Below are 25550 nucleotides of genomic sequence, written 5' to 3'. Positions count from 1 at the left end.
ACAAGTTCAGATTTCTGCTTGGGCTGGGATTTTTGTGTTTCAGTGTTATTTTTGTGGAGGAGGGAGAGGAGGACCATGTGGAGAGGAGGATTTGAAGAGATTCACTTCCTGCTCGGCATTCCTGGGCACTTAACCCTTTGCCTAACATCCCCTACAGATGGGGGAAGCTCCTTCGGCAAAGCACAGAGAACCCCAGGGAGGTTGAGAATCGCCTTTGGGATGCGCTGGAAAAATTCTTCACTTGGGTCCGCTCTTAATAGGAAGAAAAAGTCTGCTTTGGGGAGATTTTGGTTTAAGATTGACTAGAATCCTTATAATCTACAGAAATCTTTGGTTTAAAATCAACAGGAGATGAGCTTTGAGGCCACCGCCAACCCCTTCCATGATTCCACGGCCTTGCACCCCAAAACAGAGCTCCTCCTGTAGTATGCAAGGTTTTCTAACCTCCACATTCAACAAAACACTGATTTTAAACCTCCTGATTCACCTCTGCCTCCTTCCCTCTCCCTTTTCCTTCCCCCTCTGGTCTGCACCCATTTCCACCTGGATGCTGCCACCTTCCCGCAGGAGCTCCACTATCACCTTCTCCCCAGGATGTTTTTACCCACTATAAAATAAATTAGATGTATGACTGTTCATGTTTCTTCCTCTTGATGAAGATACTGAGGTACGGGAAGGGGAAACAAAACCAAGACAAAAAAATTCCCCAAGATTTTACGAGAAGTCGCCACTGACCCTGGTTCCCAGTCAGCATCTCTGCCTTCTCTCTCAGAAGAATTTGCTATTTATAGCTCTGCTTTGCTCCGTTAGAACATAATCAAAACCATCCTCCCTCCACATGAGAACTCATCCAGCGGCATTAACCCTCCCCGGGGAACACTTCCCAAGATTTGCGATTCAGCCATCCGAAACGCCTCTGCAGCGGGAACCTCTGGCAGCGGCGGGGCGGGCGGCGCTCGGTGCAGGCTCAGGCTCAGGCTCAGGCTCAGGCTCAGGCTCAGGCTCAGGCTCAGCCCGGCACAGCCCGGGCTCTCCTCTCCTCTCCTCTCCTCCCGCTGCACAGCAGCCTGCTCAGCCCAACGCCCCCCGAGTCATTTCCTGCCCCGCGGGGACTGCTCGGGAAGGTCCTGCGGAGCAGGAGCGGAGCGCTCCGGCAGCCGACACCCAACGGAGGACGATGAACTTCTGCATCGCGGTGCTCCTGGTCCTTCACTCCTTGCCGGGTAAATATATTCCCCGGGTTCTCCAGGGTTTTCTAAGGGCAATTTGATTTTAGCTTGCTGCTCTGATTATTCCCACACTCCTGGGATGCCGCAGCGCAGTTGGGGTGGTCTGGAGACTGAAAGATTTTGGGGGGATTTTCTCGGAGAAAGCAGACTGCTGGGAAAAAAACCACCGGGAATGCACGATGTAAATTACTGAAAGTTCCATAAAGCCTGTGCTTGGAGAACAGTGGGATAGTGAATGTTTCCCGCATCGTGTTCAAATAATTTGCAAATTCCAGCTGGGAGCTATTAGGAGACACAGAGAAAAACACCCAACAGGATTTCCTGAGAGTTAAGTGGGCAGTTTGAGATGGAGAAGAGTGGAATCAGGGTATTGAGGGAGGAAATCCCCAACCAGCTGCTCAGGGATGAGCATGACATTGCCCCATCTCTGGAAAGGTGGGATAGAAGGGGACTAGAAACTGAAGCTCTGCCAAGCCGAGAGCCTCCCTCTTCCTCTTTCTTCTTATCTTCACGGAAGGAATGGATCCAAACATGAAACATCAGGGCAGGGGATTCCCAGCTGGAAGCTCTTTTCGGGATACAGTTGCCCTGTTTTTCTTAGTGTGGCTTTCTGGGAAAGCTCCGTGCACAGGATAATGAGCTCCAGAGCCAGAGCTCAACGCGGCTGGAGCGCATTCAAAGGATGAGCGTGGGAAGGAGCTGGGGGATGGTGGGGGGCAGGTCCCAATTTCAGCCCAAATTTCCCTGAAAGCTCCAGATGGGTGTGGGACAGGTGGAGGTGTTTGACACCGTGAGGCTGCGCTGGGTCCCTCCTGCAGAGCCCCAATCCCACCCTGCATCTTCAGCCTCAGCCGTGTTTTCAGAGAATTCCGTAAGGAGAGTTTTGGGAGCTGGGCTCTCCCCCAGGCTTTGCCAGTGCTGAGAAAGTCAGGCTTATGAGAGGAAGAAGTGGGAGGGCTTGAAGAGGGACTCAGAGCTACAGCAGGCCCTGGGCATGACTGACAGCATAATTCCAGCTATTAATGGTGTAACTTAAAATGAAAATACTATAATTATCTTATTTATGACTACAAATATCAAACTACAAAAATATCTTATTCCATATCTTCCATTCTCATGAGTATCTTAGTGTATGAACCTACAACTATTAGAACATTAATATTTCCGATTAATTTGCTTTAAAAAGTCCTCCCAAAATACAAGAACCTTATGTTTGGAATAGGGAATGAGCCACTCGCTCCAATTGTGACAACGTCACACGGGTCAGAATTTATTTATGGTGGCTCAGCCCTAAGGAAACATGAGGGTCCCTTCTGAGTCCTTGGCAGCTGCACAGCCAAAGGCACGGGAGTAGAGGGATCCTGGATGATCATCCCAGGGGAGATCAGCCTGGCTGTGCTCTGGGGTGCAGGAGCGCAGCCAGAGGCTCCATCCCCACCACTGCACCTCTCACTGCTGCCACATCCACACCCAAAAATGGAGGAAAAACCCCAGCTCTGGTCTGACCTCCCACACCTTTAGCTGAGATCTAATTATGGGTCAGTTGTAAATCCAGCAGTCCCACAGGAAGTGGGTTTAGCCCAAAGCAGCAATAAATCAGTGGAACTTCACATGACCCCTGCGCCCATGGCTCGACCCAGTGATGATCCACATGTTGTTCCTCTGCTTTCAGGGAAGGTGGAGCTCGAAGATGACTTGGAGGACATTGGACAGGATTTATACGACTACATGGCTCATTTAAGTGAGAAATGCCTTTTTTAAAACAATTTTTACCTTTTCCATAAGCCACAGGAGCGAGTTGGGATAAATTGGTCTGGGAAGGGATTTATCTAAATTGCCCAGATTAATTTGAATTACACTGGCTGTTCAGGGGGAAAAGCAGGGATCACAAGGCAGGACGTGGGGGAGGGACTCATCTCACCCCATTCTGGACACGTGCCCCCAGTCCCCACAGTGCCACCTCACCTGGAGCTGTTTCCATTCCAGGCAATTACTATTATTCCACAGAAGATTATTACTATGACAACATCACGGCAACCCCTGCCACATACGTGTACGAGTTGGATTCATATGAGGTGAGTTGGATTTCTCTTGGTATTCCCTAAAAAACAGGTTTCCTCATCCAAATCTCTGCCACAAGGAAAAATAAATGGATTAAAACTGCCGATTTTTAGACTATAGAATAAGACAAGTGAGTTTGAGTACAGTGTCCATGAACAGCAATCATTGAATAGTTTGAGTTGGGATTTCTTTTTCCAGTTTGCACAGAAACAGTGGAAAATTCCTTGTTTTCCCAGTTACATACTATCAAAGCCATCCCAAGGAGGGATCTCTCTGCACAGGAGATAATCCTATGCTGCGATATACCAGGTTATTTCTTTTTCTCCACATCCAGACAAGCACCTTTGGAGATGTGGATTGGGAGAAGCTGTTTTCAGAACAGAATGTCACCACCAAGGTTTCTGGATTACCAAACACAAATGCTCCAGGGGATTCCAGGGGTACTAAGGACACTCAGGTGGGTCCTTGTCAGCTCAGGAGAACTGCTGCAGGCTTTTAGCACAGTAAAACATTGGGCTTTCTGACTGACTTATTTTCCTTGACTCACCAGGATTCCCAGCAGTCATTTGGATCGTCCCTGCAGGGCCACCTCACCCTCATCATCCTCCTCAGCTTCCTGGGTCTCCTGCTATGACCCTCAGACTCCTCCTCCAAAGGTACTCTGGGATTTCAACACTCACTCAAAGTGTGTCCTTTAACCCAGGGAAATCCAATTCTTTCTGAAGCAGCAACTTTCCAAAACAATGGAAAGATAACAAACCCTTCCAGGCATCCAGCTGTGATGCCAGGGAACTCACGAGCAGCTCTGATCAACACTGATGGCTGGGAGAGGCTTTCCAGCTGGCATTTGGTGGGTGCAACCAGGCACCTCCCGCTGCTCATCCACCCAAATACCCTGTTCCGTAAAACCCTGGAATGGTTTGGGTTGGGATGAACCTCACAGACCAGCTGGTTTCACCCTCCTGCCCAGGTTCCTCCAAAGCTCCATCCCACCTGACCAACCTTTTCCCACAGCTGGAGCTCTCCAACATCCCAGGAATACCGACCCCCGTCCTGCCACACTCTGGAACCTGCTCACCTTTTTCCCTTGTTCCAGCCACAGTGGCTGGGATGGTGACCAGGACACTGTCACGTTGACAATGACACGCTCTCCATGAGGTGTTGTCTCTGCTCTGGAACTGCTGAGACTTTGTGTCTGAAGGTTTTGGTGGAGGGATGGTGCTGCCCCGCAGCGTCAGCACGGAGAGCTCTGCAGCACTTCAGTTCCTTCCTGTTTCCTTGGATTCCGCTGTAAATAAAAACCTCTGCCAATAAAATCCCCAGCACACGTCTCTCGTGGTAAATAATATGTAACCACCAACAGAACTGGAGTAACAAACATAAACAACGCGTGCAGTGCTTGTCCCATCAGAAGGATCTTCTCGAGCCTCTGCACCTAGCCTGGAGCTTCCAACTTTGTTTCTTCCAGAACTGCTCTTCACACTGTGTATTTTACAGAAACACCCACAATATCTGGGTGTGATGAGAAGCTGGACCAGAAAACCTTCCCCAACCCCTACAGAAAGAGCAAACTGTTGCAGAAATAAGTGGTTTTAGCCAAGAAATCAGAGTCAAATTCCTTTTTGGGGGAAAAAAGTGCAATCCCACACTCAGTGCCTATGTTGCTTTTCCTTGGGAGAGTTAACAGGAAGGAGGGATGGAAATCTGGTGTATCCAGGTAACCCTACAGGACAAAAGAGACTGAGTCTAGCCAAGGGATGTTGAGTCAGGCCAATAGGAGATTTATGGTGTTCACAGTCCCCAGAGCCCTCAGCTCCCTCAGACACTTCCCAAACACCAGGAGCAGGTACGACCCATCCCGCCCATGGAGCAGCAGGGCCCACCCCGCCCTGTGCCACCATTCCCAGGTTATCCAGACCTCCAGCCTTGGAAAGAAGACTTTTGATTCATACCAAAGCTAAAAGGCTTGAAACAGGTTCAGAAGTGTCCAGAGGAGTGAGACCGGATGCGCTGCCTGGCAGTGCCACCTCCTGGCTCTGTGCTGCCATAAAGCTAGACTGAAAAAAGCCAAGAACGCCCCAGAAAACTATTCAGGATCACACAGCAGTGAGATTTCCAACCCTGGAGTGGAGTAAAAAGCAAATAAAGGAAAATTAAAGATGTGGATGAAGGTTATGAGTTTATTTCTGAAAACCGTCCCTTCTAATGCAGACACAGAAAATAAACCAGTTTGTTGTAACCTGGCTTAATTATAAATCGAATCACTCCCTTCCAGTTACAAACCTTCCTGACCAAATCCTCACCTTCCAGCAATATTTTGGGACAGTGACATCGAGACACAAACACACCATCGAGTTGGACACGCCTTCCTTGCTCCCAAAGCTGGGAATATTCATCCAGACCTCTTTAGTCCCAAAATGACACCATCCTCGTGGCTCTTCCACAAGCTCCTTTCCCAGATTTGCCCTTTTCCCCCACTCGGAGGGTGGTGGTGGCTCCACTGTCTCTGTGAGCAGCCACCCAGCTCTCCCGGCAAACCCCTGGGATAAGCAGCTTTAACACAAAGAGGATTTTCCCTGCAGTTGTGAGAACCTTCCCAGTTACCTCTCGGCAGGAAGCATGCAGAAGGCTCTCCAGGTCTCTGGCATTTTCCAGCAGCTCTTTATCAAACCACCTCAGAGCCAGATCCTGCTGCACCTGCTCCCAGCAGGGCTCCCACAGCCCGGGAGCCATGAGCCCACGGGGCTATTTTTGGGTTGCAGCCCCAAAATCACCAGTGAGGGACACAGAAACACAGGGCAGAGCCACCCAGAGCAGTGAGGAGGGAGCAGGCTCCAGGGTTGAAAACACTCTGTTTAGTCACCTGTGAAGGTGACTTTGTGCAGATTTAGGCAATTATGGATGGGGGCTGGGGCTGCTCTCCTGCTTTTTATATTCCTAAGTTCTTGTCTTCTCTCAGTGAATTCCCAACTCCTTGTGCTCACCACTGATGGACTATTGTCCATCAACATAAACCTTAGGTCAGCCCTTCAAGCTCCAGTGTGGAGAACATGAACTGTTTCCATCCACATCCCATGGATCCAGAACAAAAGTAAACAATCCTTCACCTGTTTTTCCTTCTCTCTCCCATTTTTCCTCCATTCCTGAACCCACAATATCCAGCCTTTCCAAGCCCATTTTAACCCTTTCCTAAAAGACAAGACAAACGCCTTGGCTGGCCTCTCCCCATTTGATCCTGAAACAGGAAATATTTTCTCCATGGAGTTTACACAAAGCTGGAACAAACCAGAGATTCCCATGTTGGGTTGCTGGTTTTTGTTTTTTTTTAGTTCTGTCGCCAAGTTGCCAAAATGTCTCTGGTTATTTGTGTCTGCAAAGTTAAAAGAGTCAACACGTAAATATTTGGAACTGCTTGTCCCAGAATTGTCCTGCCTGGGCATGAGGGATGCTGGCGGCTCACAGGCTCTTTTTAAGGATCATTTTCCAGGAGAAAAGCTTCAATAGAGAAACATTCATTAATTATTAATTTTAAATAGGAAAAGAATTTCCACAGGGATATAAATCCTGTCTATCCACCCAGGGAGATCTAAATTACCTATATCTAATTAGAGGGGAATATAAATCCCATCTATCCACCCCAAGGGGGATATAAATCCCATATATGCAACCTGAGGGGGATACAAATCCTACATATCCACCCAGAGTGGGATATGAGCCTCATATATCCCCCCTGAGCCGCTCAGGTTTTTAGGAGTCGGGCTATTCCTCAGCTGTGTGAACCTTCTCCCCTCCCCGATGCATTGGCAGTGCTGCCATTGAGCAAATTAACCAAAAATTACACAAATTCGCAACGGTATGGCAAGTGAGACCCCCGCGCGCCCCTGGACCCCCGTCCGTGACATGGGTTCGTGACATGGGTTCGTGACATGGGAGCGAGGGAGATGCCAAACCCTGTCCCCTCAGAACCGCGATCCCGGCCCGGTTCCCCCTCAGAACCGCGATCCCCGGCCCGGTTCGCCCTCAGGACCGCGATCCCCGGCCCGGTTCATCCTCAGGACCGCGATCCCCGGCCCGGTTCCCCCTCAGAACCGCGGCCCCGGCCCGGTTCCCCCTCAGAAACGCGGCCCCGGCCCGGTTCCCCCTCAGGACCGCGATCCCCGGCCCGGTTCCCCCTCAGAAAAGCGATCCCCGGCCCGGTTCCCCCTCAGGACCGCGATCCCCGGCCCGGTTCATCCTCAGAACCGCGATCCCTGGCCCGGTTCCCGCTCAGAACAGCGGCCCCCGCCCGGTTCCCTCTCAGGACCGCGATCCCCGGCCCGGTTCATCCTCAGGACCGCGATCCCCGGCCCGGTTCCCCCTCAGGACCGCGATCCCCGGCCCGGCTCCCCCTCAGAACCGCGGCCCCGGCCCGGTTCCCTCTCAGAATCGCGTCCCCGCCCCGACTCCTCCCCGTCGGCCCCGCCCCCGGCCCCGCCCCGCCGGCTCAGGGCGCGCGCACCCGCCGGCCCCCGCGCGCGAGCACAAACCCCGTTCCCCCGCGCGCCCGGACGGGCAGCGCGTTCGGCCAATGGCGCGGCGCCCCGCGCGCCAATGAGGGCGCGTCGCGGGGAAGCCCCGCCCCGGGGCGTGGCGTGGCGGGGGGGGCGCCATGCGCCGTGTCATGGAGGCGCAGTGTGCGGGCGGCCATTGACGGTGCCGGAGCTGCGGCGGAGCGGCGCGGCCGGGGCGGCCCCGGCGACCCCCGACCCACTCCCGGCGCGCTCCCGGCGCCCGCCGCAGCCGCAGCGACCCTCGCGGCCGCCCTCGGCCACCCTCCCTCGTCAGTGCGGAACCGCGGGAGGGGGGGGCGATGGAGATGAAGAAGCGCATCAACCTGGAGTTGCGGAACCGGGCCCCCGAGAAGGTGAGGGGCGGCAGGACCGGCGGGGCGCGCTCCCCCCGCCCCGCGGGGCCGTGGCTGCGGCTTCGGGGCGCGCAGGCCCGGCGGCAGCGGTGCCGAATCTGGGTCAGCCGTGGCGCAGGGCCCGGCGGGGCGCGGGCGGCGCTTCCGGCGCGGCCCCGGGACCCGCGGCCCCCCCGCGTTCCCCTCCGCTCCTTTCTCGGGCGCCCCGAAGTTCCCGGGGGGCGCGGCGGCCTCGCCTTCCCCCGACGTTAATCCGCCGCTTCCCCGGCCGCAGTAAACAGGTCACGGCGGCGGCCCCGGCCGCGGCCCGTCGCTCATCCCGGCGCCTTTAATTAGTACAATTAGCGCCGTTTCCCGCGCCCGCCGCCCCGCCGGGCGTGCCGTGGGGTCCCCGTACCCCTTCCCGCGTCTCCCCGCGCTTCCAACTTTGCATTTCTTTGAAAAGAGCCGAAAAAAATTTAAAAAACAATTTAAAAAAGGAAAAAAAAAATATAAAAAAGAAGGCAGCCCCGGGAAAGGCGGGAGCGCACGTGCGCCCGGGCCCCGCGCTGCCCCCGCCGCCTCCCGGCCCCGAGCATCGCTCCCATCGCTTCCCGCTGGCCAAGCCCGCCCCGAGAGTAAAGTCCGCACACGTTCGCTTTCCCTGACCGGGCGCACGTGGGTTTTAGGGGGAAAAACTGCCCGAAAGTGTTGGTGTAACCCACCCTGTGGTGTTTGCTGGTGGCAGGTAGTCGGGGAGGCCTCCTCGCCCTGCCAGCGTGCAGCTGCCGGGGGCGAAGCTGGGAACCTCCCTCTCTCCACAGCACCCAGCTTTAAAATCCGTGTGGAATGATGGTGGTCTCTTAATGAAAAAATAAAGTGATCGTGGAAAGCTGGCCTCGTGCTGCTTGGGGTCTGCAACACACGCAAAATTTTGTTAGTGTGTGGGGAAAAGGAAGAGTCACCTTGTGCCTGTCCTTTACCAAGTGGATGTTCCACTCTAGATAAAATAATTTAAAATTAATTGGCTGCTGCTTGTTGCTGCTTCTCCCAAGTACGTGACCCGTATTGATTATCGAGTGGCTTGGGCACAAGGAAATTACTTATTTGGGCTCAATTAACCTCCAGGACTCTCTGGGAAAATAATCTGGAGTCAGAAGGTTTTAGGTTGAGCGAGAAACTAGTTTTATGAGTTTGGTTATGCACAGTAAAATGATGAGACGTGAGGAGAAGTCAGCAGTTGTCTGTGCAGAGCAGCTGATGTGTCCTGGCTGCAGCGGTTCTGTGGGGAACTGTACCAGCTGTATCAGTGTACTCCACCGATGGAGTTTTGGGGTCAGCTGGCAGTTTTTGCAGAGTTTAATGCGTGCTTAGAGGAAGGGAAACTGCTGCATAATTTTTAAATGAGGTGGGTGTTTGATTCCGGGGCAGAAGGCTGGTGTGATTTCCAGTGAGGCCCCGAAGCAGCAGCCACTGTCCCTGAGGTGGGTTTGGGTGAGGGTGGGAGTTGGTGTGAGTGCTCTGACACCCACGCCTCGCTGGCCTTCCGCAGGTGACGGAGCTGGTGCTCGATAACTGCCGCTCCAGCAACGGGGAGATCGAAGGGCTCAATGACTCCTTCAAGGAGCTCCAGTTCCTCAGCATGGCCAACGTTGAGCTGACGTCGCTGGCCAAGCTGCCCACGCTGAGCAAGCTCCGCAAGGTGGGTGTCCCTGGCTCCAGGGTCGGGGTGGCGTGCTGTGGTCGCACCTTTCAGCACCTGTGGTTGTGCTTCGTGGGCCTCTGAAATGTGCTTTTGAGAACTGAAATGGTTTGGGGTGTCCCCAGTTAATTATGACGAGTTGGGTTTGGGGCAGAAAGTGCTTGGCTGTGGCATTGGGGAGGTCCAGCTGTGCCTGGCTGAGCAAGGTGCCTTGGGAGGAGGCCCTTGGGTCGTTCATTGCTGGCAGTGAACTCCAGTCCTGGTAACTTAAAACTGAGGTGCCCCAATCCATGAAACTTTAGGGAGCAGTTTATAATTCTCAATTTAAGGGAACTTCTTGATAGCCAAAGCTCGTTACCTTGGGTGACTCTTCAAAAGTGATTACATTCTTAAAGGGAGAACAAGTAACAGTGATGCAGCTAAATCTAAGGCTGAAAATGTAATTGTTAATTCTTTTTTTTCTGTACAATAGCTGGAATTGAGTGACAATGTCATTTCTGGAGGCCTGGAGGTCCTTGCAGAGAGATGTCCTAATCTCACATATCTAAATCTAAGTGGCAACAAAATCAAAGATCTTGGCACTGTGGAAGCTCTTGTGAGTATGAAGTGGGAGGGGCTCTGGGGAGATGTAACAAGTACTACTTTTTATCCAGAACCCTTAATATTTTTGCACTGGATTGGTGCAAATGTTCATCAGTCTCGTGGCTGGTCTGGTTTAATAAACTCGGTTATAGGACGCCATGTGTAACCCCACTACTGGAAAATGCGTCAGGAATGGAATGTCCCAAATCAGAGATGGTTGGGCTTGTTTTGTCTTTGAGGAAACTCTCCTGTGCTTGCTCGTTAACATGTGTTTGTCTGATGAGTTTTCGTTAAACTGTGTGGTGACTCAGGCACGGGTGTGATAAGCCAGGAGTGGGACAGTGAAGCAGAGGAGGGAGCTGCCAGTGGTGATCCATTCACCCATTTTTCTGGATGATTTTGGCTCTGTGCACATAACTCAACCCCCAGGGTGTGGGGGAGTCTGGGGGTTTGGGAGCTGCGTGGGAGTTATTCCACACAAGTGCCTTCTTTGGGGGTTTGGCCACTGCCAGCATCCTGGGGAGAACTTAGAGGGAGAAAAATCCAGACTAGAAATGGGATGAGGGCAAAGTAAATTCTATTACACTTGGGCCGTGACCCTGCTGTACCTGGGAGCACCACAGGAAAAAAAGCTTTTCATTTATTTTCAGCAAAATCTGAAGAATTTGAAGAGCCTTGACCTGTTCAACTGTGAGATTACAAACCTTGAGGACTACAGGGATAGCATCTTTGAACTGCTCCAGCAGATCACATACCTGGATGGGTTTGATCAGGAGGACAACGAGGCACCAGACTCAGAAGATGATGATGATGGTAACCTCCTGAAACAAACTGGGCATAGGACTGGGATGGAATAAAGTCTCCATGCAGTGCAGGGTCTTCCTGAGCACATGAGTGCAATTCTGCCCGTGCTCCTGAAAACCAGAGTCCAGAGCATGGTTGGTGTTAATGCACTGATGCAGAGCAAAAACTCCTGTCAGAGGGGTCTAGTCCTGCAGAAGCTGCCTGGGCTTAAAGGAATTGGACTATAAGACACAAATATCTTGAAGTTGTTGCCAGCAGTAAAGCCTTTCGTGCCACTGGGTGATACAGAGCAAGGGGACCTGCACACTATTTAGAATTAAAAATTACACAGGGTTTGGTAATGGCTTCAGCCCCCTGCTTCAGTATAATACAAATTTTAGTTCCAAAAACTCACCTAGTTCCTTTTGGCCCCAGCTTGGTTGCAGTCCTTAAGGGGGCTGTTGTGGCTGTCAGCCCCTTCTGCTGGCAGAGGTTTGTATTTGTAGCTGCTTCAGATATTGAGAGTTTTGCTTGAAGCTTGTGAGGAAAAAAACACTGAGAGTCTTTCTTAGAGGAGAAAATGACAAAATTTAACTTGGTTAAAATTATGGTCATTTCCCATGTGTTGCCTTGGATTTAGAAAAAAAAAGAAAAATCCACACACCCTTCAGGAAAAAAACTATTAGAGCCAGGCCATCCTGCTATACTCAGAGAGGAGTGAGTGGAACTGAACTTCTGATCTATATGCTTGTCCTTCACTGCAGAAGGGGATGAAGATGACGATGATGATGAGAATGAAGCTGGGCCTCCAGGAGAATATGAAGAGGAAGATGATGAAGATGATGGAGCTTCAGATTTGGGGGAAGGTGAAGAGGAGGAGGAAGTTGGTCTTTCATACCTGATGAAAGAAGAAATTCAGGTAAAGTTTGTAAATTCTGCCAAATGCAGGAAGCAAAGAGAAGCTCCTGTGGGGTTCTGTGGTTAGGGAAAACAGTTCTGGTACAGTTCCCAGAAAACAAGCACCTTTCAGAAGGTGATGAGTAGAGTTCTTGTAGCTGTGAACTGGTCACACAGATGACAGGACAGCAGTGAAGCCCTGGGTGCTGTTCAGGTCCTCCCTGGTGTGGGGTTTGAGTGTGAGGCTGCACCAGCAGCACCCTGGCTGGGATTGGAGGCCCCTGTGGCCAGGACTGGCTCTTTGATAAGAGTTTGCTTCCTGCCAGGGAGTTAATGTGGAGTGGGTTTATTTCCAGGATTCCAAGGGCCAGCATCAGTGGCCTGCTTCCCCATTTTGACTTGTCACACTCCCTGTGTACAAAATTCCAGCAAGCAGAGAGATATGAAAAAAAGAATTGAGTTTGTTGAATTCTCTGGAGCTGATTTGTTTATTCGTTTACATTTCTCATCTATCAGCTTCAGAACAAGACAAAAAAACCCAACATCACAAGTTACTCGTTTTCCCAGTAACTTGGGAAGAGGATATGTTGTGCACCTTTTCCTCCAGGCCTTTGCTGACTGCAGGTTCAAAGGCAATCTAGAGCTGCTGGCTTCTCTCTCACAGTTAATTTGTCAATAACCTTGAGCTGGCTTGAGGTAGTGAACAGTGAGGAAAAGCAAAGGAATGAGCCTCTGGGGCTGACTGATGCCCTGGTGGGGAAAGTGTGGGGAATTCCTGGATTTCTGCTTGGGATCGTTGTGGAAGCAAGACTTCAATAAACAGCAATTGTAAAAATGTCTCCCAATTTTTGTACAGGATGAAGAAGATGATGATGACTATGTTGAAGGAGGTGATGAGGAGGAAGAAGGTAAGTGGTCAAGTATTCAAGTTGTGACTGAAACAATCAATTCTCTATAATTCTTCATCTTTGTGGTTTTGGACATGCACATTAACACAAAACCAAAATAAAAGTAAAGTAAAAGTGAGGAAGAAAGAACAGTTTTTCTGAAAGGAAAGACTATCTCCTGTGCAGTTGGAAATTGTTCTCCTGTGTGGAGAGGAGTGGCACTCTGCTGTGCATCTTATTATTTACATACACTGAAAATATCCCTCAAGTGCAGCAGTCTCTGCTGGCAGAGCCTGGCAGCCAGGAGCAGCTGGAGCTTTATCCAGCTTCTCCATAAGCAATTTTGCCACAGGGACAAAGTTCTTTTTGCAAGTGGTTTACTGGAATATTTTTTAAAAAGTTTTTTCATAAAAAATTCCATGTCTCTGTAAAGACAAATCCCAGAATTTCTTCCCAGCTGAGCTCCCATCTCCTCCCCATGCTGGGCTCAATGGAGCAGGTTTGGGAGCTGGATTTTCTGCTCGCAAAAACAGTGTTTCTGAAGGAGCAGTGTGAATCGTTGACTTTGTACAAATGCAGCCCTGGAGTCAGGATGGGCCAGTGGCAGGGAATGAGTGCTGGGAATCCTTGGGCTGGATGGGGCAGCACTGCACTGCGGGCTCCCACCAGCAGAGCGCACAGCCCAGCACCCAGGCAGGAGCAGCAGGGACTGTGCAGATCCCGGTGCTGCCGTGCAGGGATTTCCCTCAGGAACGTGTCTGCACCTCATCCCCATTGCCAGCCCTGGCTGGGAGTGCTGTGTGGGCAGAGCATAACAGAGCTTGTGTCCCTCTCTCCCTAGCAGAGGGCGTCCGAGGGGAGAAGAGGAAACGAGAGCCCGAGGACGAAGGCGAGGAGGAGGAGGATTAATTTGCAGGACCAGACTCTCCAGTTACGGAAGACGCAATAGTGATTATGCAGCTCTGTATGTCCATGTACCATAGATGTCCTGACAGAAATCCTATGTTAACTTTTTATAGCAGAAGTGTGGTTTTACTATTCCTGCCCCTTTTATCATTCCAGATAAGCTCTGATAGCCCATAGGGAACCTTCTGTAGAGAACAATTTTCAGCCCTATAATCACTGAAGCCATTGGCAAATTTCCCCCACCAGACTTTTCTTTGGAGCTCTTTAATTTCGTACAATCTTGCTGTGTTGGTCATTGTTAGCCCTGAATCCAATCCCATGCCCCGTGGGTTTAATATTGGGAGCTTTCATTCAGGATTTTAAAGTTTCTACGCTTAAAAAGCTGAACTGAAAAATGCTCTACAGCGAATTCCCCCCTCTCTTGAATCAGTTAACTCCAGGCCAAGTTTTCCATGGATTCAACTGGAAACCCCCAACTAGATGACACCCATGTATCAGTTTTTAAAAGGTGACTCCTGTGATTTTTTTTTTTTTCTGAAGGCTCCTCTCTATTTTGCGTGATCCAGGGTGAAGCCTCTGTGGGTTTCAGAAGATGTTTTTGTTTTCCTGCTTGCTCCAATGTTCAGTGTTTGGAGTATTCACTATATTCCTTCAAGGATGTATTTTGGCAAACTGAAAGAGCTGTGATCCTTAAAAGGTTGCAGTCCATAATTTTTCTCCCAAGTCCATTGTCACTGCAGGTATTAATGAAGCAATTAATGTGTAGTTTTAAACCTTTTTGCTAGAAATCTTTGTTAAACCTTCACTCACTTTGCTCTTGCATTGTCATTCTGGGAATTCTGCACCACTCATGGCTATAAAATGTATAAAATAGATGAAATATGCATTTCTGATACAGAAGTGAACGGGTAACTCCTCCAAGTGTGTTGTTTTCCACCCCCCAGCTTTTCTAGAACTGTTGAAGGGAAGGATGAACCCAACTTGGCCCTTCTCTGCACGTCACCTCTTAGACTGTTTAAATCTGGCTGTAGGCAGAACGCTCAGTTTGTGTATAACAGTTGGGAATATTTGGGGGTTTACACTGAGTGGCTGCAGAGAAGCATCAGGAGCAGGCATGGGGGATGTGCAGAGAAGCTTTTTTTCTAGCAGCCTTTAAAATTCCTAATCTGCCCCAATGTATCATCTTTCCTGCTGGAAACAAATTTTGACTTCCAGCGTTCCTCCTTCAGGCGTGACCTAGGTTTCACACAGTGTAGTCATGGTATCACTGACTGACATTGTCTCACATAGGTCCTGAACCAAATATCACACACAGCTTTATTCCAGAGACTTATTTTTGTATCTGTCCTGGCTGTCAATAGCTGCCAGAAACTGGGGAGAGCCTGTGGGTGTGAGGAGGGAGATTCCTGGGCCTGAGCGAGTCAGTCCCTCATCACCTGGTTCCCTGTGGATGTTCCCTAGGAATTTCACACACCAGCTCCGTGTGACCTCCAGCTCTTCGGCGCTGTTCAGATCGTACAGGGTTGCAGTTCTGCAAAGCCCCACTCCCTGTGTGTGTGGTTTTTTCCCCCCAGCTAGAGCCTTAACTCTGGGTTTCTCCTGTAGCTGTGTAGCAGGGCCAAACCCTGGCAGCCTGGAGTGGTACACTCGGGAACAGCCGACTCCCCAGCCTTTGTGCTTTTTCAGGAGTATCTCTAAAGACTAGAAAAGCTGTGGTGAAACTTCCTCTGCAGCCACAACCATGTTTGTGATGGGTCCTGGGTGGGTCAGTGCACGGTTGTCATGTCCTGAAGGCTCTGGGCAAGGCACTCACTCCGTGCTCAGCTTGGAGAGAAAAAGTGTTTTCCCATCCTTTTTGCTTATTGTCTTTAGATTGAAACTTGTTATTTATAAGTGTGTACATTAGAGCACCTACACATCAGGGTTTTAATTAACTGTCTGTTACTAATGCAGATAAAATTAGTTTTAAATGGAAAAAAAAAAAAAAAAAAAAAGAGTCTATTTTGATGGATTAAAATAATGCGGGCAGTGGGCTTGTTTGGATAAGCGAGTCCAGCTGCAGAGAGCAGACAGACTGAGCTCCGAGGGGTGACAGCCCTTCCCTGGGCCAGACTTGCCACTTCCCAAACACCCGCAGTGCCGTGCGTCAGCCACACGTGGAACCCGAGCCCCTCACCGACCCCACAGTCTGTTTGTCCCGGTGTCACCGTCCCCGGTCCCCCGTCCTCCGCTCGGCATGCAGCAACAGCGTTTTTTAACGAGGAATTCAGAGCCTCCAGATAACTTTTGAAACTTTTTTGCTTGGTGGGTGGTCTTTTCATGCAAATACGTCAGGGTGGGTTTTATATTTTGTAGAGGTTTTGTCCTATTTTAATGCTCTTTGTATGGCAGTCTGTATATAGTGTGGTTTGGTTCCTTCTCCGACTCTTTCCTGAAACTTTGGAGTAACTGATTTTGTGCAACTGTGTTTTGAATAAAGCCATGACAGTGTTAAATTAAAGACAACAGCCCTGCAGCACTCTTCTGGTAACTTTTAGTTGTAACAAAACATGTTTCCTCCCCATGTGTGCTGTAAATTTTAAATTAAAAAGTTTTCAAACCAAATTATTTCAAATAAATTGAGACTATTGTATTGGATTACTTCTCGGCGTATGTCCACCTGTGGAAGGAATGCAGTAAGGGAATTTTCTTTCTGCTTGTGTTTAAATGGGGTGGAAATCTGCAGAATGGTGTGTGTTTTCTGGGAATGGAACTTGGACTTGTGGTACTTTAGTCCTTGGTAACATTGAAACAGTCGAGGAAGGATGTTCTAGAAAACCTGAATAGTTCCCTGAGTGTTTCCAGGTGAGTTTAACACTAATGTCTCAGACATCTGAGTCTGGGTGAGTCTTGAGATTTGCTTTTCACAGATCCTACTTTGTGCCCAGCAGCCTGAGCCAAGTCTGCTGCTGAAATATTCTTCACACAAGAACAATGTTTAAAAAAAACCTGCTGCTCCTCCCAAGCTAGAGAGAGCATTGTTTTATCTTGGAATTAGTCCAGCATTCCTGGCAAAAATCCCTTGGATGCACTTGAGAAAGCCCTTGGCAAACAGGCTTTGCTGCTGGATGAGCAATTAGGCAAGAAATGGGCGGTGACTTTCTGGGATATTTTATTTAGTTTTAAAGGGTGGGGAAGAATTGCCGTTCCAGCTGAAGCCCCACGCTGGCGCCTCTACCCTCTGCACCCATTTCCCACTGAAACTTGAGTTTCAGGATGACTTTAAACAGGTTAAATCCATCTTTTGGGGCTGCAGGTGGGTGAGGTAGAACCAGGCTGTCGCACAATACTCTGACTGCAAAGGAGAGAGGAGAAAGCTCAAGTGGTTTGTGGGCGCATCTTCAAAGCCAGGAAAAACCTGCTGCGCGGCTGATGGTTCCTCAGCTTGTCATGACGTGCGTGGAACCGGCTCTCCCTGCCCCAGCTCTGGGTTACACAGCTCGGCTGCTGCCACAACGCCAGGCACCTGCCGCTGCCGGGGTCTCGAGATGGAACTGGGCAGGGAGCGAGGGATGCGCCCTACCTGGGCTCTGCCTCACCGCACAGCCCCGCCGCCCTCCATTTTGTTGCAGTGAGGGGAAGCCGTGCCGGCGGGCGGCTTCTTCCGTCCTCCTCCTTCCTCCTCCTCCTTCTGCCGGGGCTTTTGTCTCGTGGCGCCCCTTCTTGCTCCCTCTCCGGCCCTTATCTCCCCCTCCCAGAGGCGCTGCTTCCCCTCCTCTTCCTTCCTCAGGGCTCGGGGCGCCTCTCCCCGCCTGAGGGGGCGCGCGCGCCCTCGGGAAGCCGCCACCCACGGGGTTCCCCGGCTGCGGGCCGCAGGGGCCGAGCCGCGACCCCGCCTCTGATTGGCTGAGATTTGCCGCAGTTCCGCCTTCCCGCCGCCCGCGCGCGCGGCGCCCCGCCCACGGCCCCTCAGGCCCCTCATGGCCGCCGTGAGGGGGGGGGATGTCCCCAAGGTCCCGTTTGCGCCCCAAAACAGCTCCCGTTGCCCCCCGGAATGCTCCATTTCCACCCCAAACAGCTCCTGCTCCCCCCCGGCCTTCAGGAGAGGCTTTTCCCCTTCTGTTGTGTGAACTTCATTCCGGTGTGGAAAACTACGTGGTTCAGAGTCCAAGCGGAGAAAAAAGCCGAAAATACAAACCGTGATTCCGAAGGTAGCTGTCAACGTCGTATGAGGAAGGGTAAATTCAGTCAAACTTTGGTAAAAATAGGAAGAAGTTCCTCATAAAATTCTAAAGGTTTTCTAGATAAGCCCAGTAGCAAGAGAACTCCAGAGCGTGTGTTTTTGGGCAGCTCCTGCTGCTGTGTAATTCCTAATGTTCTCCAAATTGCTCCTGCTTTTCCCAGGGCAATGTGGCATGTGCAGGTTCCAAGGCAAATGTCCCCCTTTCTCAACTACATCCCCACATCCCATTGCCCATTTACAGGTTAATTCAGCCCAGCCACAGTACTGAAGGGATTTGGGGTTATTGTTGTGACTCAGGTGCTTGGGTCAGGGGAGTGAAAGTCTGTCTGGGGCTCCCACAGGTCAGACTTTGAATAAAGGGAGAGGTTTTTAGTATGAAATGTGACCAAGAGCTACGAGAACTGTTGCCATTCCCACACATTCCATAACGACCAGTTAGTCTTTTCGCCCCTTTATTCTCCCTCAAATGAAATTAATTTTAAAAACCTCGTACTGACGAGGATGTAAACCCCAAGGGTCTCCCGTTGCCTATCCCACAGGCAGCTCACTTTCAGTTTTCCTCATATATATTTTTATGTGAGAATGAGGAAGCTGACATTCTCATGGAATCCCATGAATTCAGGAATTTGGCCTTGGAGAAAACTGTAAAATCCTTGGAGCTGCATGGTGGAGTAACGAGAAATTTTAGAATGAAAACTGCCCCATTTTCCAGAGATGTTGTTGATTTTGGCAGCAGAGCTGCCGTATGCTAAAAATACACCAGTTTCACTGGTCATACCCACCACAAAGGTCTGAACCAAAGAACGGGATCTGAATTTATGAGATAAAAACGATGCTTGAATTATTTTTATCCATTTGTGAGCCTCTTGGTTGTGCCGGGGTTTTGCTGTCACATTAGACGCGCGCACTCGTGTTCTCCATTTGCTCATCGATCGACTGACACAAATGGAGAGTCAGGAATGCAGCTCCCCCGGGGTAACAAACCCCACGGGATAGGACAGAAGGAGTCAGGGACAGCAGCTGCTTGAAGCAGAACATGGAAAATGTCCCTCTGCAGAGCCTAGGGCAGGGAAATTCCTGTTGCTGCTGCTGCTGTTGTGAGGTTTCTCATTGGAGATAGAGTTTGGTCTCCTGGGGAACACTCTTCTGGTTTTAAACTTTAAAATTACAGTTCATAGTATGCTTCATAGTATTCTTGGTTTCTGCTTTAAGTGTGTGTCATTAAAGAAAATAATAAAAAATGAGCCCCAAAAATAGCCAAGGAAAGTCTTTCCTATTGCCTCTCATTTAATTGGCACAAATGAGGGAGAATCCAAAAATAAATGTTGGCCACAACAGAAAACCAGCAGAAAACCACAGGACACATTAAAACTGGGAACTCCTGGCACTGAGAAAAGGATTCTGTTCTAGGAAAAAAATGACCCCAGAGTGTGGATTCATGTTGGAAAAGGAGCTGGTCTCTCCATGTGAATGAAACGTTCACCCAGGGTGTTTGAGGGGCATCTCCTGCTAGACTAGAGTTAATTCAAATAAAATAATCTAGTGATGACTGAGGAGCAGCCAGCCAGAGCTCCTCAGCATTGCTTGGGTGAAGTGCTGATATCTCCTGGCCATTTGTGAGGGGCTTGGTCACGTCCTTGTCCCTGGAATGCTGAGGACATGCAGGAATCATGTTTAATTGGGAATGTGAGGCTGGGAGGGAGGGAGCTCCTGGCTAATGGCGTATTGAAACTAAGGCGTCCCTGCAGCAAATGACTTTCTGAACTCATTTCAGAATCACATCTGTGTCTCAGCTTCATCACCACTATGAGTCATAATTATTCTGCTTAAAAGTGTGCTGTGGTGCTTCTTCTACGCTCCGTGTGTTTTGAGTGAGCTCCCATGTCACAGCAAAACCCAACTGGAATGATTTGGGTAATTTGTGTTCCTGGAAACCAGGAGTGTCTTCAGTCTGTTCTTTCATCAGTGTCACTGCTGGAGGATCCACACCAAAAGCTGTAGGATCAGCCTTGGGAATTCAAATCTTGCCCTGTTTTGTCATAAGTGTATTTAAGAATGTAATTGAGTGCTGACTTTTTAATGCCAAATATTGGCTGTGCTCACACCTCCCGTGCACACCCACCCCATACTCCTGCTACAGTCGTGCAGCTCCAAAAGCTTCTGCTGTTATATTCTGTTTGGGGTGTGCTTTGAAGCACAGACTTGAGGAGATGAGAATGTTTTCTCTGATGATCTGCTGAGGGGTATTTCCATTTCAGTCATGTAGGGCTTGGGAGGGGGAAGGTTGCTTGTTGATGAAATCTCTTACATTAACATACTACACAAATTAATGAGGTTTTTTCCTGAGAGAGCCCTTTGTTTCCCACAATCATCCAGCGTTCCTCCTCATTCACATCCCTGCACAGACCACATTATTCCTCTGCAAGCAACAAGAGGAACAGAAGGAGGAAGAATAGTAACCTCTCTCTGCTCTGAGATTCTGGACGCTGGAGGCTCCAGTTGCTGCAGAATTTCTACACAAATGTTAAGCATTCTCACTACAAGGAAAAGTCCCAGATCAACACTGAAAACCAAAAAGTATTCCCTAGAACAAAGTGAGAAATCCCAGAGAAGAGAGAAATAATCGAATGCCCATAAATTCGGGAATTCTCGTGTACATCTCAGTGCGAGCTTTAGTAAACTTCCCAAATCTCTCTCTCTCCAACACACCTGGATTTCTAATGGCGTGTAAGGGAATCAAGCGGGTCTGGACCAAAGCTGGGGCCGCCTGGCTGGGGTGGGAGCGGGCAGCACTCGGGCGTGCTGTTCTTGGATGGATTTTCCTGTCGGTCCGCGAGTGCTCTGCACGGAGAACCCCCGTGTGATTCCTCCCGTGCCACGTGCGGGGCAGGGAAGGGAAACAGTTCAGTAATTGCAGTTCCACGGAGAGCTCCCGATGCTATTCTACGTTGCTATTCTTCGGTGAGCCCGGCTGCAGCCGCCCTGGACCGGAGAACGAGCGCTAGAGGGCACAGCGCGACCAGCGACGGGCGCGGGCTGCGGAGGGGGGAGCAGAGCCCGGCTGCCTCTGAGCCTTGCCCCCGTCAGAGTCCAAGCGACTCCTTAAAATGGCACCTTTTGGAAAGTTCCGGGCTCGTTAGCTTCAGTAATTCCAGGACGAAAATGCGGCAGAGAATCGGAGAATATCCCAAGTCGGAAGGGACTCGCACAGAGAGGTTGTGGTCTCGACATCCCTGAAGTGTTTCAGGTTGGATGGAGCCTGGAGCAACCCGGCTTAGTGGAAGGTTTCCCTGCCCGTTTCAGGCTATGGGACTGCAGGGTCTTGAAAAAAAATGCAGGAAATATGTGGTTGGAATTGACTGAACTTGGTGGGTTTATGCTGTTCTTTGCACTGGGTGCCATGGAAGTTTGGTGATGATAAACTTTCCTGATTAATTTCTGATCTCCCTTGCTGCCTCCCAAGATTTCCCAAGATATCTTTTCTTTCCTATTACTTGATTTCTAGAAACTTGGGAGGAAAAACTCCGGAAGGAATAACCTTTCCATTTCCTTCTGGTTTAATTTCGCTACATCTCCAGTAACATAAATAATTTTATAAGTGATATAAAACATTTCCAGAAAGCATACACTGAAAGCATGAAGCCCTCAGGATCCTCTGCCCAAACTAACTCCTTCCTTCCCTCTCCCTCTGTGTTTCAGTGAGCGCTCCAGCAGCCTCATTGTTTGGATAATTCAGGGTGCCAGATGGCTGTAAATATGTTCACAATCCTCCTTACCCTGCTCCCTCCTCCCTGGCACCCTCACTGCTCTACCCAGTGCTGAGCACCTGGTCTGTTCCTATTTGGAGTCTCCCTTCTCTCCTCTGGAGCTAAATTGGCACTGCTGGTTTATATTTTCCCTTTAAATGAAGTGGGAAAATCTTAGGGAATGTTTTGTGCCAGGGAATATTGAATACTTCCTTCACTGTCACTTGCACCATCAGTTAATTGAAAATGTGCTTCGTGCCCTGTGGCATCAGTTTCCTTCCTGCAGGAATCCTGTCCCTGACATAGGAAGGTGCAGCTCACCTGCCAGGAATCATGAGGGAGGAGCAGCTTCTCCTATTTTGAGCACAGCGATCTCATACTTACCCTTGGCATGGGGTAAGGGCACACAGAACAGGGTGATTCATCCCAGCTCGTGCCTCAAGGACCTGGCAGAGGCCTGGCCCTGTTCTTCCTGCCTCACAGGTTCTGGGTTCATTGTCAGACTCTGATCCTGTTATTCCATAACTCAGGGCCCAAATCCTGGGGCCTGAGCCCCTGACATAACTTTTCTGTGTAATGAAACATTCCCAAACTGCTGAGCAGTTAAAAATGTCAGAAAACTGTTTCAATGGCACTGTAAAAAGGGAAGATGGTTTTAAAACATCTGAAAATACAGGCAGTGACGTTTTGAGAACTGAGGAACAAACTGAGGTCACGAGCTGCCTGAGGAGCGCTGCAGCAGCACAAACTCAGGTCGCAGGAAGGGTGAGCTGTGCCCATGAAGAAACAAGAATTTAGCCAGATTTGTGTGTGGTTTTGCTGGGTGGGTGAACTCTTCCCTGGAAGGCAGGAGGGAGCAGATGGCAGCAGGCAAATACCTGACTTCAGCAAGGAGAGAGAAACCAATATTCCAAAGGATCTGCTTGACATACAGAGGCCAAATGTTGTTTTTATGAGCCAATATGAGCCAGACCTCTCGTTTAGTGAACTTTACCCGTTTGTGTCCTGCCAGCAGGCCCAGCCCGAGTGACCCTGTGACCTACAAAGGACAAGAGAGCCAGCAGCCTGGAGCAGGCATTCCAAGGAGGCTTTTCCAGGAACCACCAGCGTTCTGAATGCCGCCTCACGATTTCTGGGAAGCACGACTCCCAGCTCGGTCTGCAGAAAGGTAGACAGCTCTCAGATTATATATAGCAGCAAGTGGGCTGGGAGGAGAAGCACTGGGCTGCATGGAGCAGGAGGCTGCTCTGGAGAAATGCAGGGAGTGTCTCTGGTGCAGCACAAAGCACGGTAGCACCTGGCGAGTGGAGCCGGGCCAGCACTGGCCTGCTGGCAGCTGGCACTGATGCAGTGAAGGAGAGCCCTGGGCAGTGGCAGGGGCAGCTTGGGTGCATGCAGGTTGATTCCTTGCTCTCAGCTCTTCATCCTGTTCTACCCTCTGCCACGGGACACCTTTCACTAGCCCAGGCTGCTCCAAGCCCCATCCAACCTCGGACACTTCGGGGATGGGGCAGCCACAGCTCCTCTGGCAGCCTGTGCCAGGGCCTCACCACCCTCACAGGGAAGAATTCCTGCCCAAAATCCAATCAAAACCTCCTCTCTTTCAGTTTAAAGCCTTTAATGACTCAGCCCATTTATTGAGAGTCCTTTAAGTAATGATGTCCACATCTCCACTGGCTCATTCCAGTCGATGCCAGACCTTTGCCTACTTTGCCCAGTGTCTGTGGCCTGTGAGCCACAGATTCCTCCAGCTCTGAATGGTTCCCTCTGTCCTCCTGTCCTATATGTATGGGCTCTTTATTCAACTGCAGCCCCCATTCTGTCAGCCCCATGGCAGGAGTTTGGAAGGAGAAATCCCCATTTCAGTGCTGAGCTCCTAAGCACTGCTATCAGGAGGGGGCTGAGCTCTGCCCTTTGATCTCTGGCTGGTCTGGCCTCTCCCAAACATTCCCAAATGTTAAAAAGATGTTTAAATCCTCTCTTGCCTTTTGATTTGTGTCGAAACAGAGCAACAAATTTTAAATACATTACAAATTAAGGAAGTGGAAGAGTCACTGTAGTTTTCAAGCCTTCAGGAAATTTTATAGAGTCAAACAAATCAGCAGATTTGATATTCCTGGGCCAAGCTCAAGAAACACTTCCAATAGTACAGGTACAGCTGCACCTTTCACCTCTTCCGTGGTGTCACTTTACCAGGTGTTGTGTCAAACATTCCCAGTGCCAAACCAGCCCCTCTGGCACTCAGGGATCTCTCAGCCTGATGAGGAACTCTCTGTCATCTCAAATTGGATTTAGGGAAAAGAAATGCAAGGCACTGTACTGTGATTCTCACCAAAGAATTCCTCCCTAAAGAGAGGGAACACACACAAATCTCTACAAATTCCAGGGATACATTTACACACAGGTATATCTGGCATACAAAACCACTGGATTTCTTCTTCTTTTTTTTTTTTTTTTTTTTTTTTTTTTTTTTTTTTTTTTTAGGGAAGTGGGTCTATTCTTTCTGAGCTTTAATTTGAAAACCCAGTTGGAACTTGTTAAGTCAATAATTATTCTTGTGAATGTGGGTCAAACTATTTTACGTCTCTTCCTCTCTAGAGACTTGGAAGAAGATTTAATCTTCCAGCACTCTAAGGCAGGAAGCACCACACTTCCCATTTTATTTCAAAAGTCCAAACTGATTGTCCCATGGGGGTAAAAGCTGATGAGGGACAGGGTTGTGTGAGCAAGCAGCATTGCTAGAGTTCACCTGCAGCTGCTGACACAGGTGCCCAGGAAAGAATGCCCCCAGCTCTGGTAACATATTAGAGTGCCTTGGGATCCCATGGAATTTATTCTAAAGGTATGCTGAACATGTTATTCAGTTGGGATATTGGAGGGTCTATAGCTTCCCACCTCCCACCTCTGGACACAAATCCTACGTTCTCTTTTTAAGGCATTTGCTTTATTGGACAAAAAAAACCAAACCAACAATTTCTGCAGTTTTCTTCATCAGTAACTCCAAGAAATCCTTCTGCACATCAGGAGCCATTGACTGTGTTGAAAAATTGTATTTATCCACCCCCTCCTCAGCCTGAAAACCCTCTGCCATGAGTTCCTGGTGTTCCTGCTCCACTTGGGAGGTTTGGGGCTTTTTACAAGGATGGAAACTGCTGGAGAAACTGGACTTTATCCACCAGAATTTTACTTCTGTGAACTGCTTTGTTAGGTGTAATTCCAGCCTGCAGAATAGCCCACTGCTGCTGGAACAACATGAACCCGTTTCTGCTTTACACCCGAGTTTTGCTGCCCGTCAGCAGTGTGAAAGTTGCCTCCAAGTGTAATTTCTATTTAAAGCCTCCCAAAGCCTCTTAGTTGGTACTTGCTGCTTTCCAGCGGCCTCTCAGCACTGCGGAGACTCTGCGGCTGCTCCCTCTGCCCCCGATCTGCAGTGGCTGAGACTTAGTGTCACATGGGGCTGAGCTGTGGGTCGGCACCCCAAAACGTGCTCCCTGGGCAGGAACCCTCTGGGGTGGGGTCAGCTCCATCTGAGCACAGCCCCCGTGGCCTGTGGGGTTTGTTGGGTTTTCAGCCGTCTCTTCCCAGGCTGTTGGGTGCCAGTGTTTCCTAGGGTCATGGAATCATGCAGTGGTTTGGGTCTTGGGAGAGCTTTA

General features: G+C 50.0%; 2 protein-coding genes and 1 long non-coding RNA gene across 5 annotated transcripts; all 3 read left to right on the top strand.

Annotated features, from left to right (window-relative positions):
• Positions 1-747: 747 nt before the first annotated feature.
• LOC130263451 (uncharacterized) lies at positions 748-5454 on the top strand. 2 transcript variants are annotated; one of them, XM_056511041.1, is made up of 6 exons: positions 748-1223; positions 2902-2970; positions 3216-3304; positions 3625-3747; positions 3841-3946; positions 4261-5454. In XM_056511041.1, exons 1-5 carry the CDS (start codon positions 839-841, stop codon positions 3922-3924), a joined length of 750 nt encoding a protein of 249 aa, XP_056367016.1. In that variant the 5' UTR covers positions 748-838; the 3' UTR covers positions 3925-3946; positions 4261-5454. The 2 variants fall into 2 exon arrangements, with proteins under 2 accessions (XP_056367016.1, XP_056367015.1); XM_056511040.1 differs by having other exon boundaries at positions 3841-5454.
• Positions 5455-7922: 2468 nt separating this feature from the next.
• Positions 7923-16566, top strand: ANP32E (acidic nuclear phosphoprotein 32 family member E). Of its 2 annotated transcripts, none has more exons than XM_056511036.1 (7): positions 7923-8193; positions 9725-9874; positions 10347-10469; positions 11107-11269; positions 12004-12158; positions 12993-13044; positions 13868-16566. In XM_056511036.1, exons 1-7 carry the CDS (start codon positions 8140-8142, stop codon positions 13930-13932), a joined length of 762 nt encoding a protein of 253 aa, XP_056367011.1. In that variant the 5' UTR covers positions 7923-8139; the 3' UTR covers positions 13933-16566. The 2 variants fall into 2 exon arrangements, with proteins under 2 accessions (XP_056367011.1, XP_056367010.1); XM_056511035.1 differs by having other exon boundaries at positions 13865-16566.
• A 1291-nt stretch (positions 16567-17857) lies between these two features.
• On the top strand, positions 17858-24870 carry LOC130263491 (uncharacterized). The gene is made up of 2 exons (XR_008842332.1): positions 17858-18146; positions 22910-24870. It is a non-coding gene; the product is annotated as an uncharacterized LOC130263491 (long non-coding RNA).
• Positions 24871-25550: the final 680 nt, after the last annotated feature.

This window comes from Oenanthe melanoleuca, chromosome 25, assembly GCF_029582105.1.
Source record: "Oenanthe melanoleuca isolate GR-GAL-2019-014 chromosome 25, OMel1.0, whole genome shotgun sequence".
Taxonomy (NCBI): Eukaryota; Metazoa; Chordata; class Aves; order Passeriformes; family Muscicapidae; genus Oenanthe; species Oenanthe melanoleuca.
Note: the sequence above shows the minus strand (reverse complement) of the source record. Positions and strands in the feature narration are given on the sequence as shown.

Excerpts from the sequence above, each read along its gene's own strand:
- ANP32E (XM_056511035.1), top strand. The coding sequence starts at position 8,140 with ATGGAGATGAAGAAGCGCATCAACCTGGAGTTGCGGAACCGGGCCCCC. Across the intron at positions 9,875-10,346 it reads CGCTGAGCAAGCTCCGCAAG|CTGGAATTGAGTGACAATGT; the intron begins GTGGGTGTCCCT and ends TCTGTACAATAG. Across the intron at positions 12,159-12,992 it reads TGATGAAAGAAGAAATTCAG|GATGAAGAAGATGATGATGA; the intron begins GTAAAGTTTGTA and ends ATTTTTGTACAG.
- LOC130263451 (XM_056511041.1), top strand. The coding sequence starts at position 839 with ATGAGAACTCATCCAGCGGCATTAACCCTCCCCGGGGAACACTTCCCA. Across the intron at positions 1,224-2,901 it reads GGTCCTTCACTCCTTGCCGG|GGAAGGTGGAGCTCGAAGAT; the intron begins GTAAATATATTC and ends CTCTGCTTTCAG. Across the intron at positions 3,748-3,840 it reads GGGGTACTAAGGACACTCAG|GATTCCCAGCAGTCATTTGG; the intron begins GTGGGTCCTTGT and ends TTGACTCACCAG.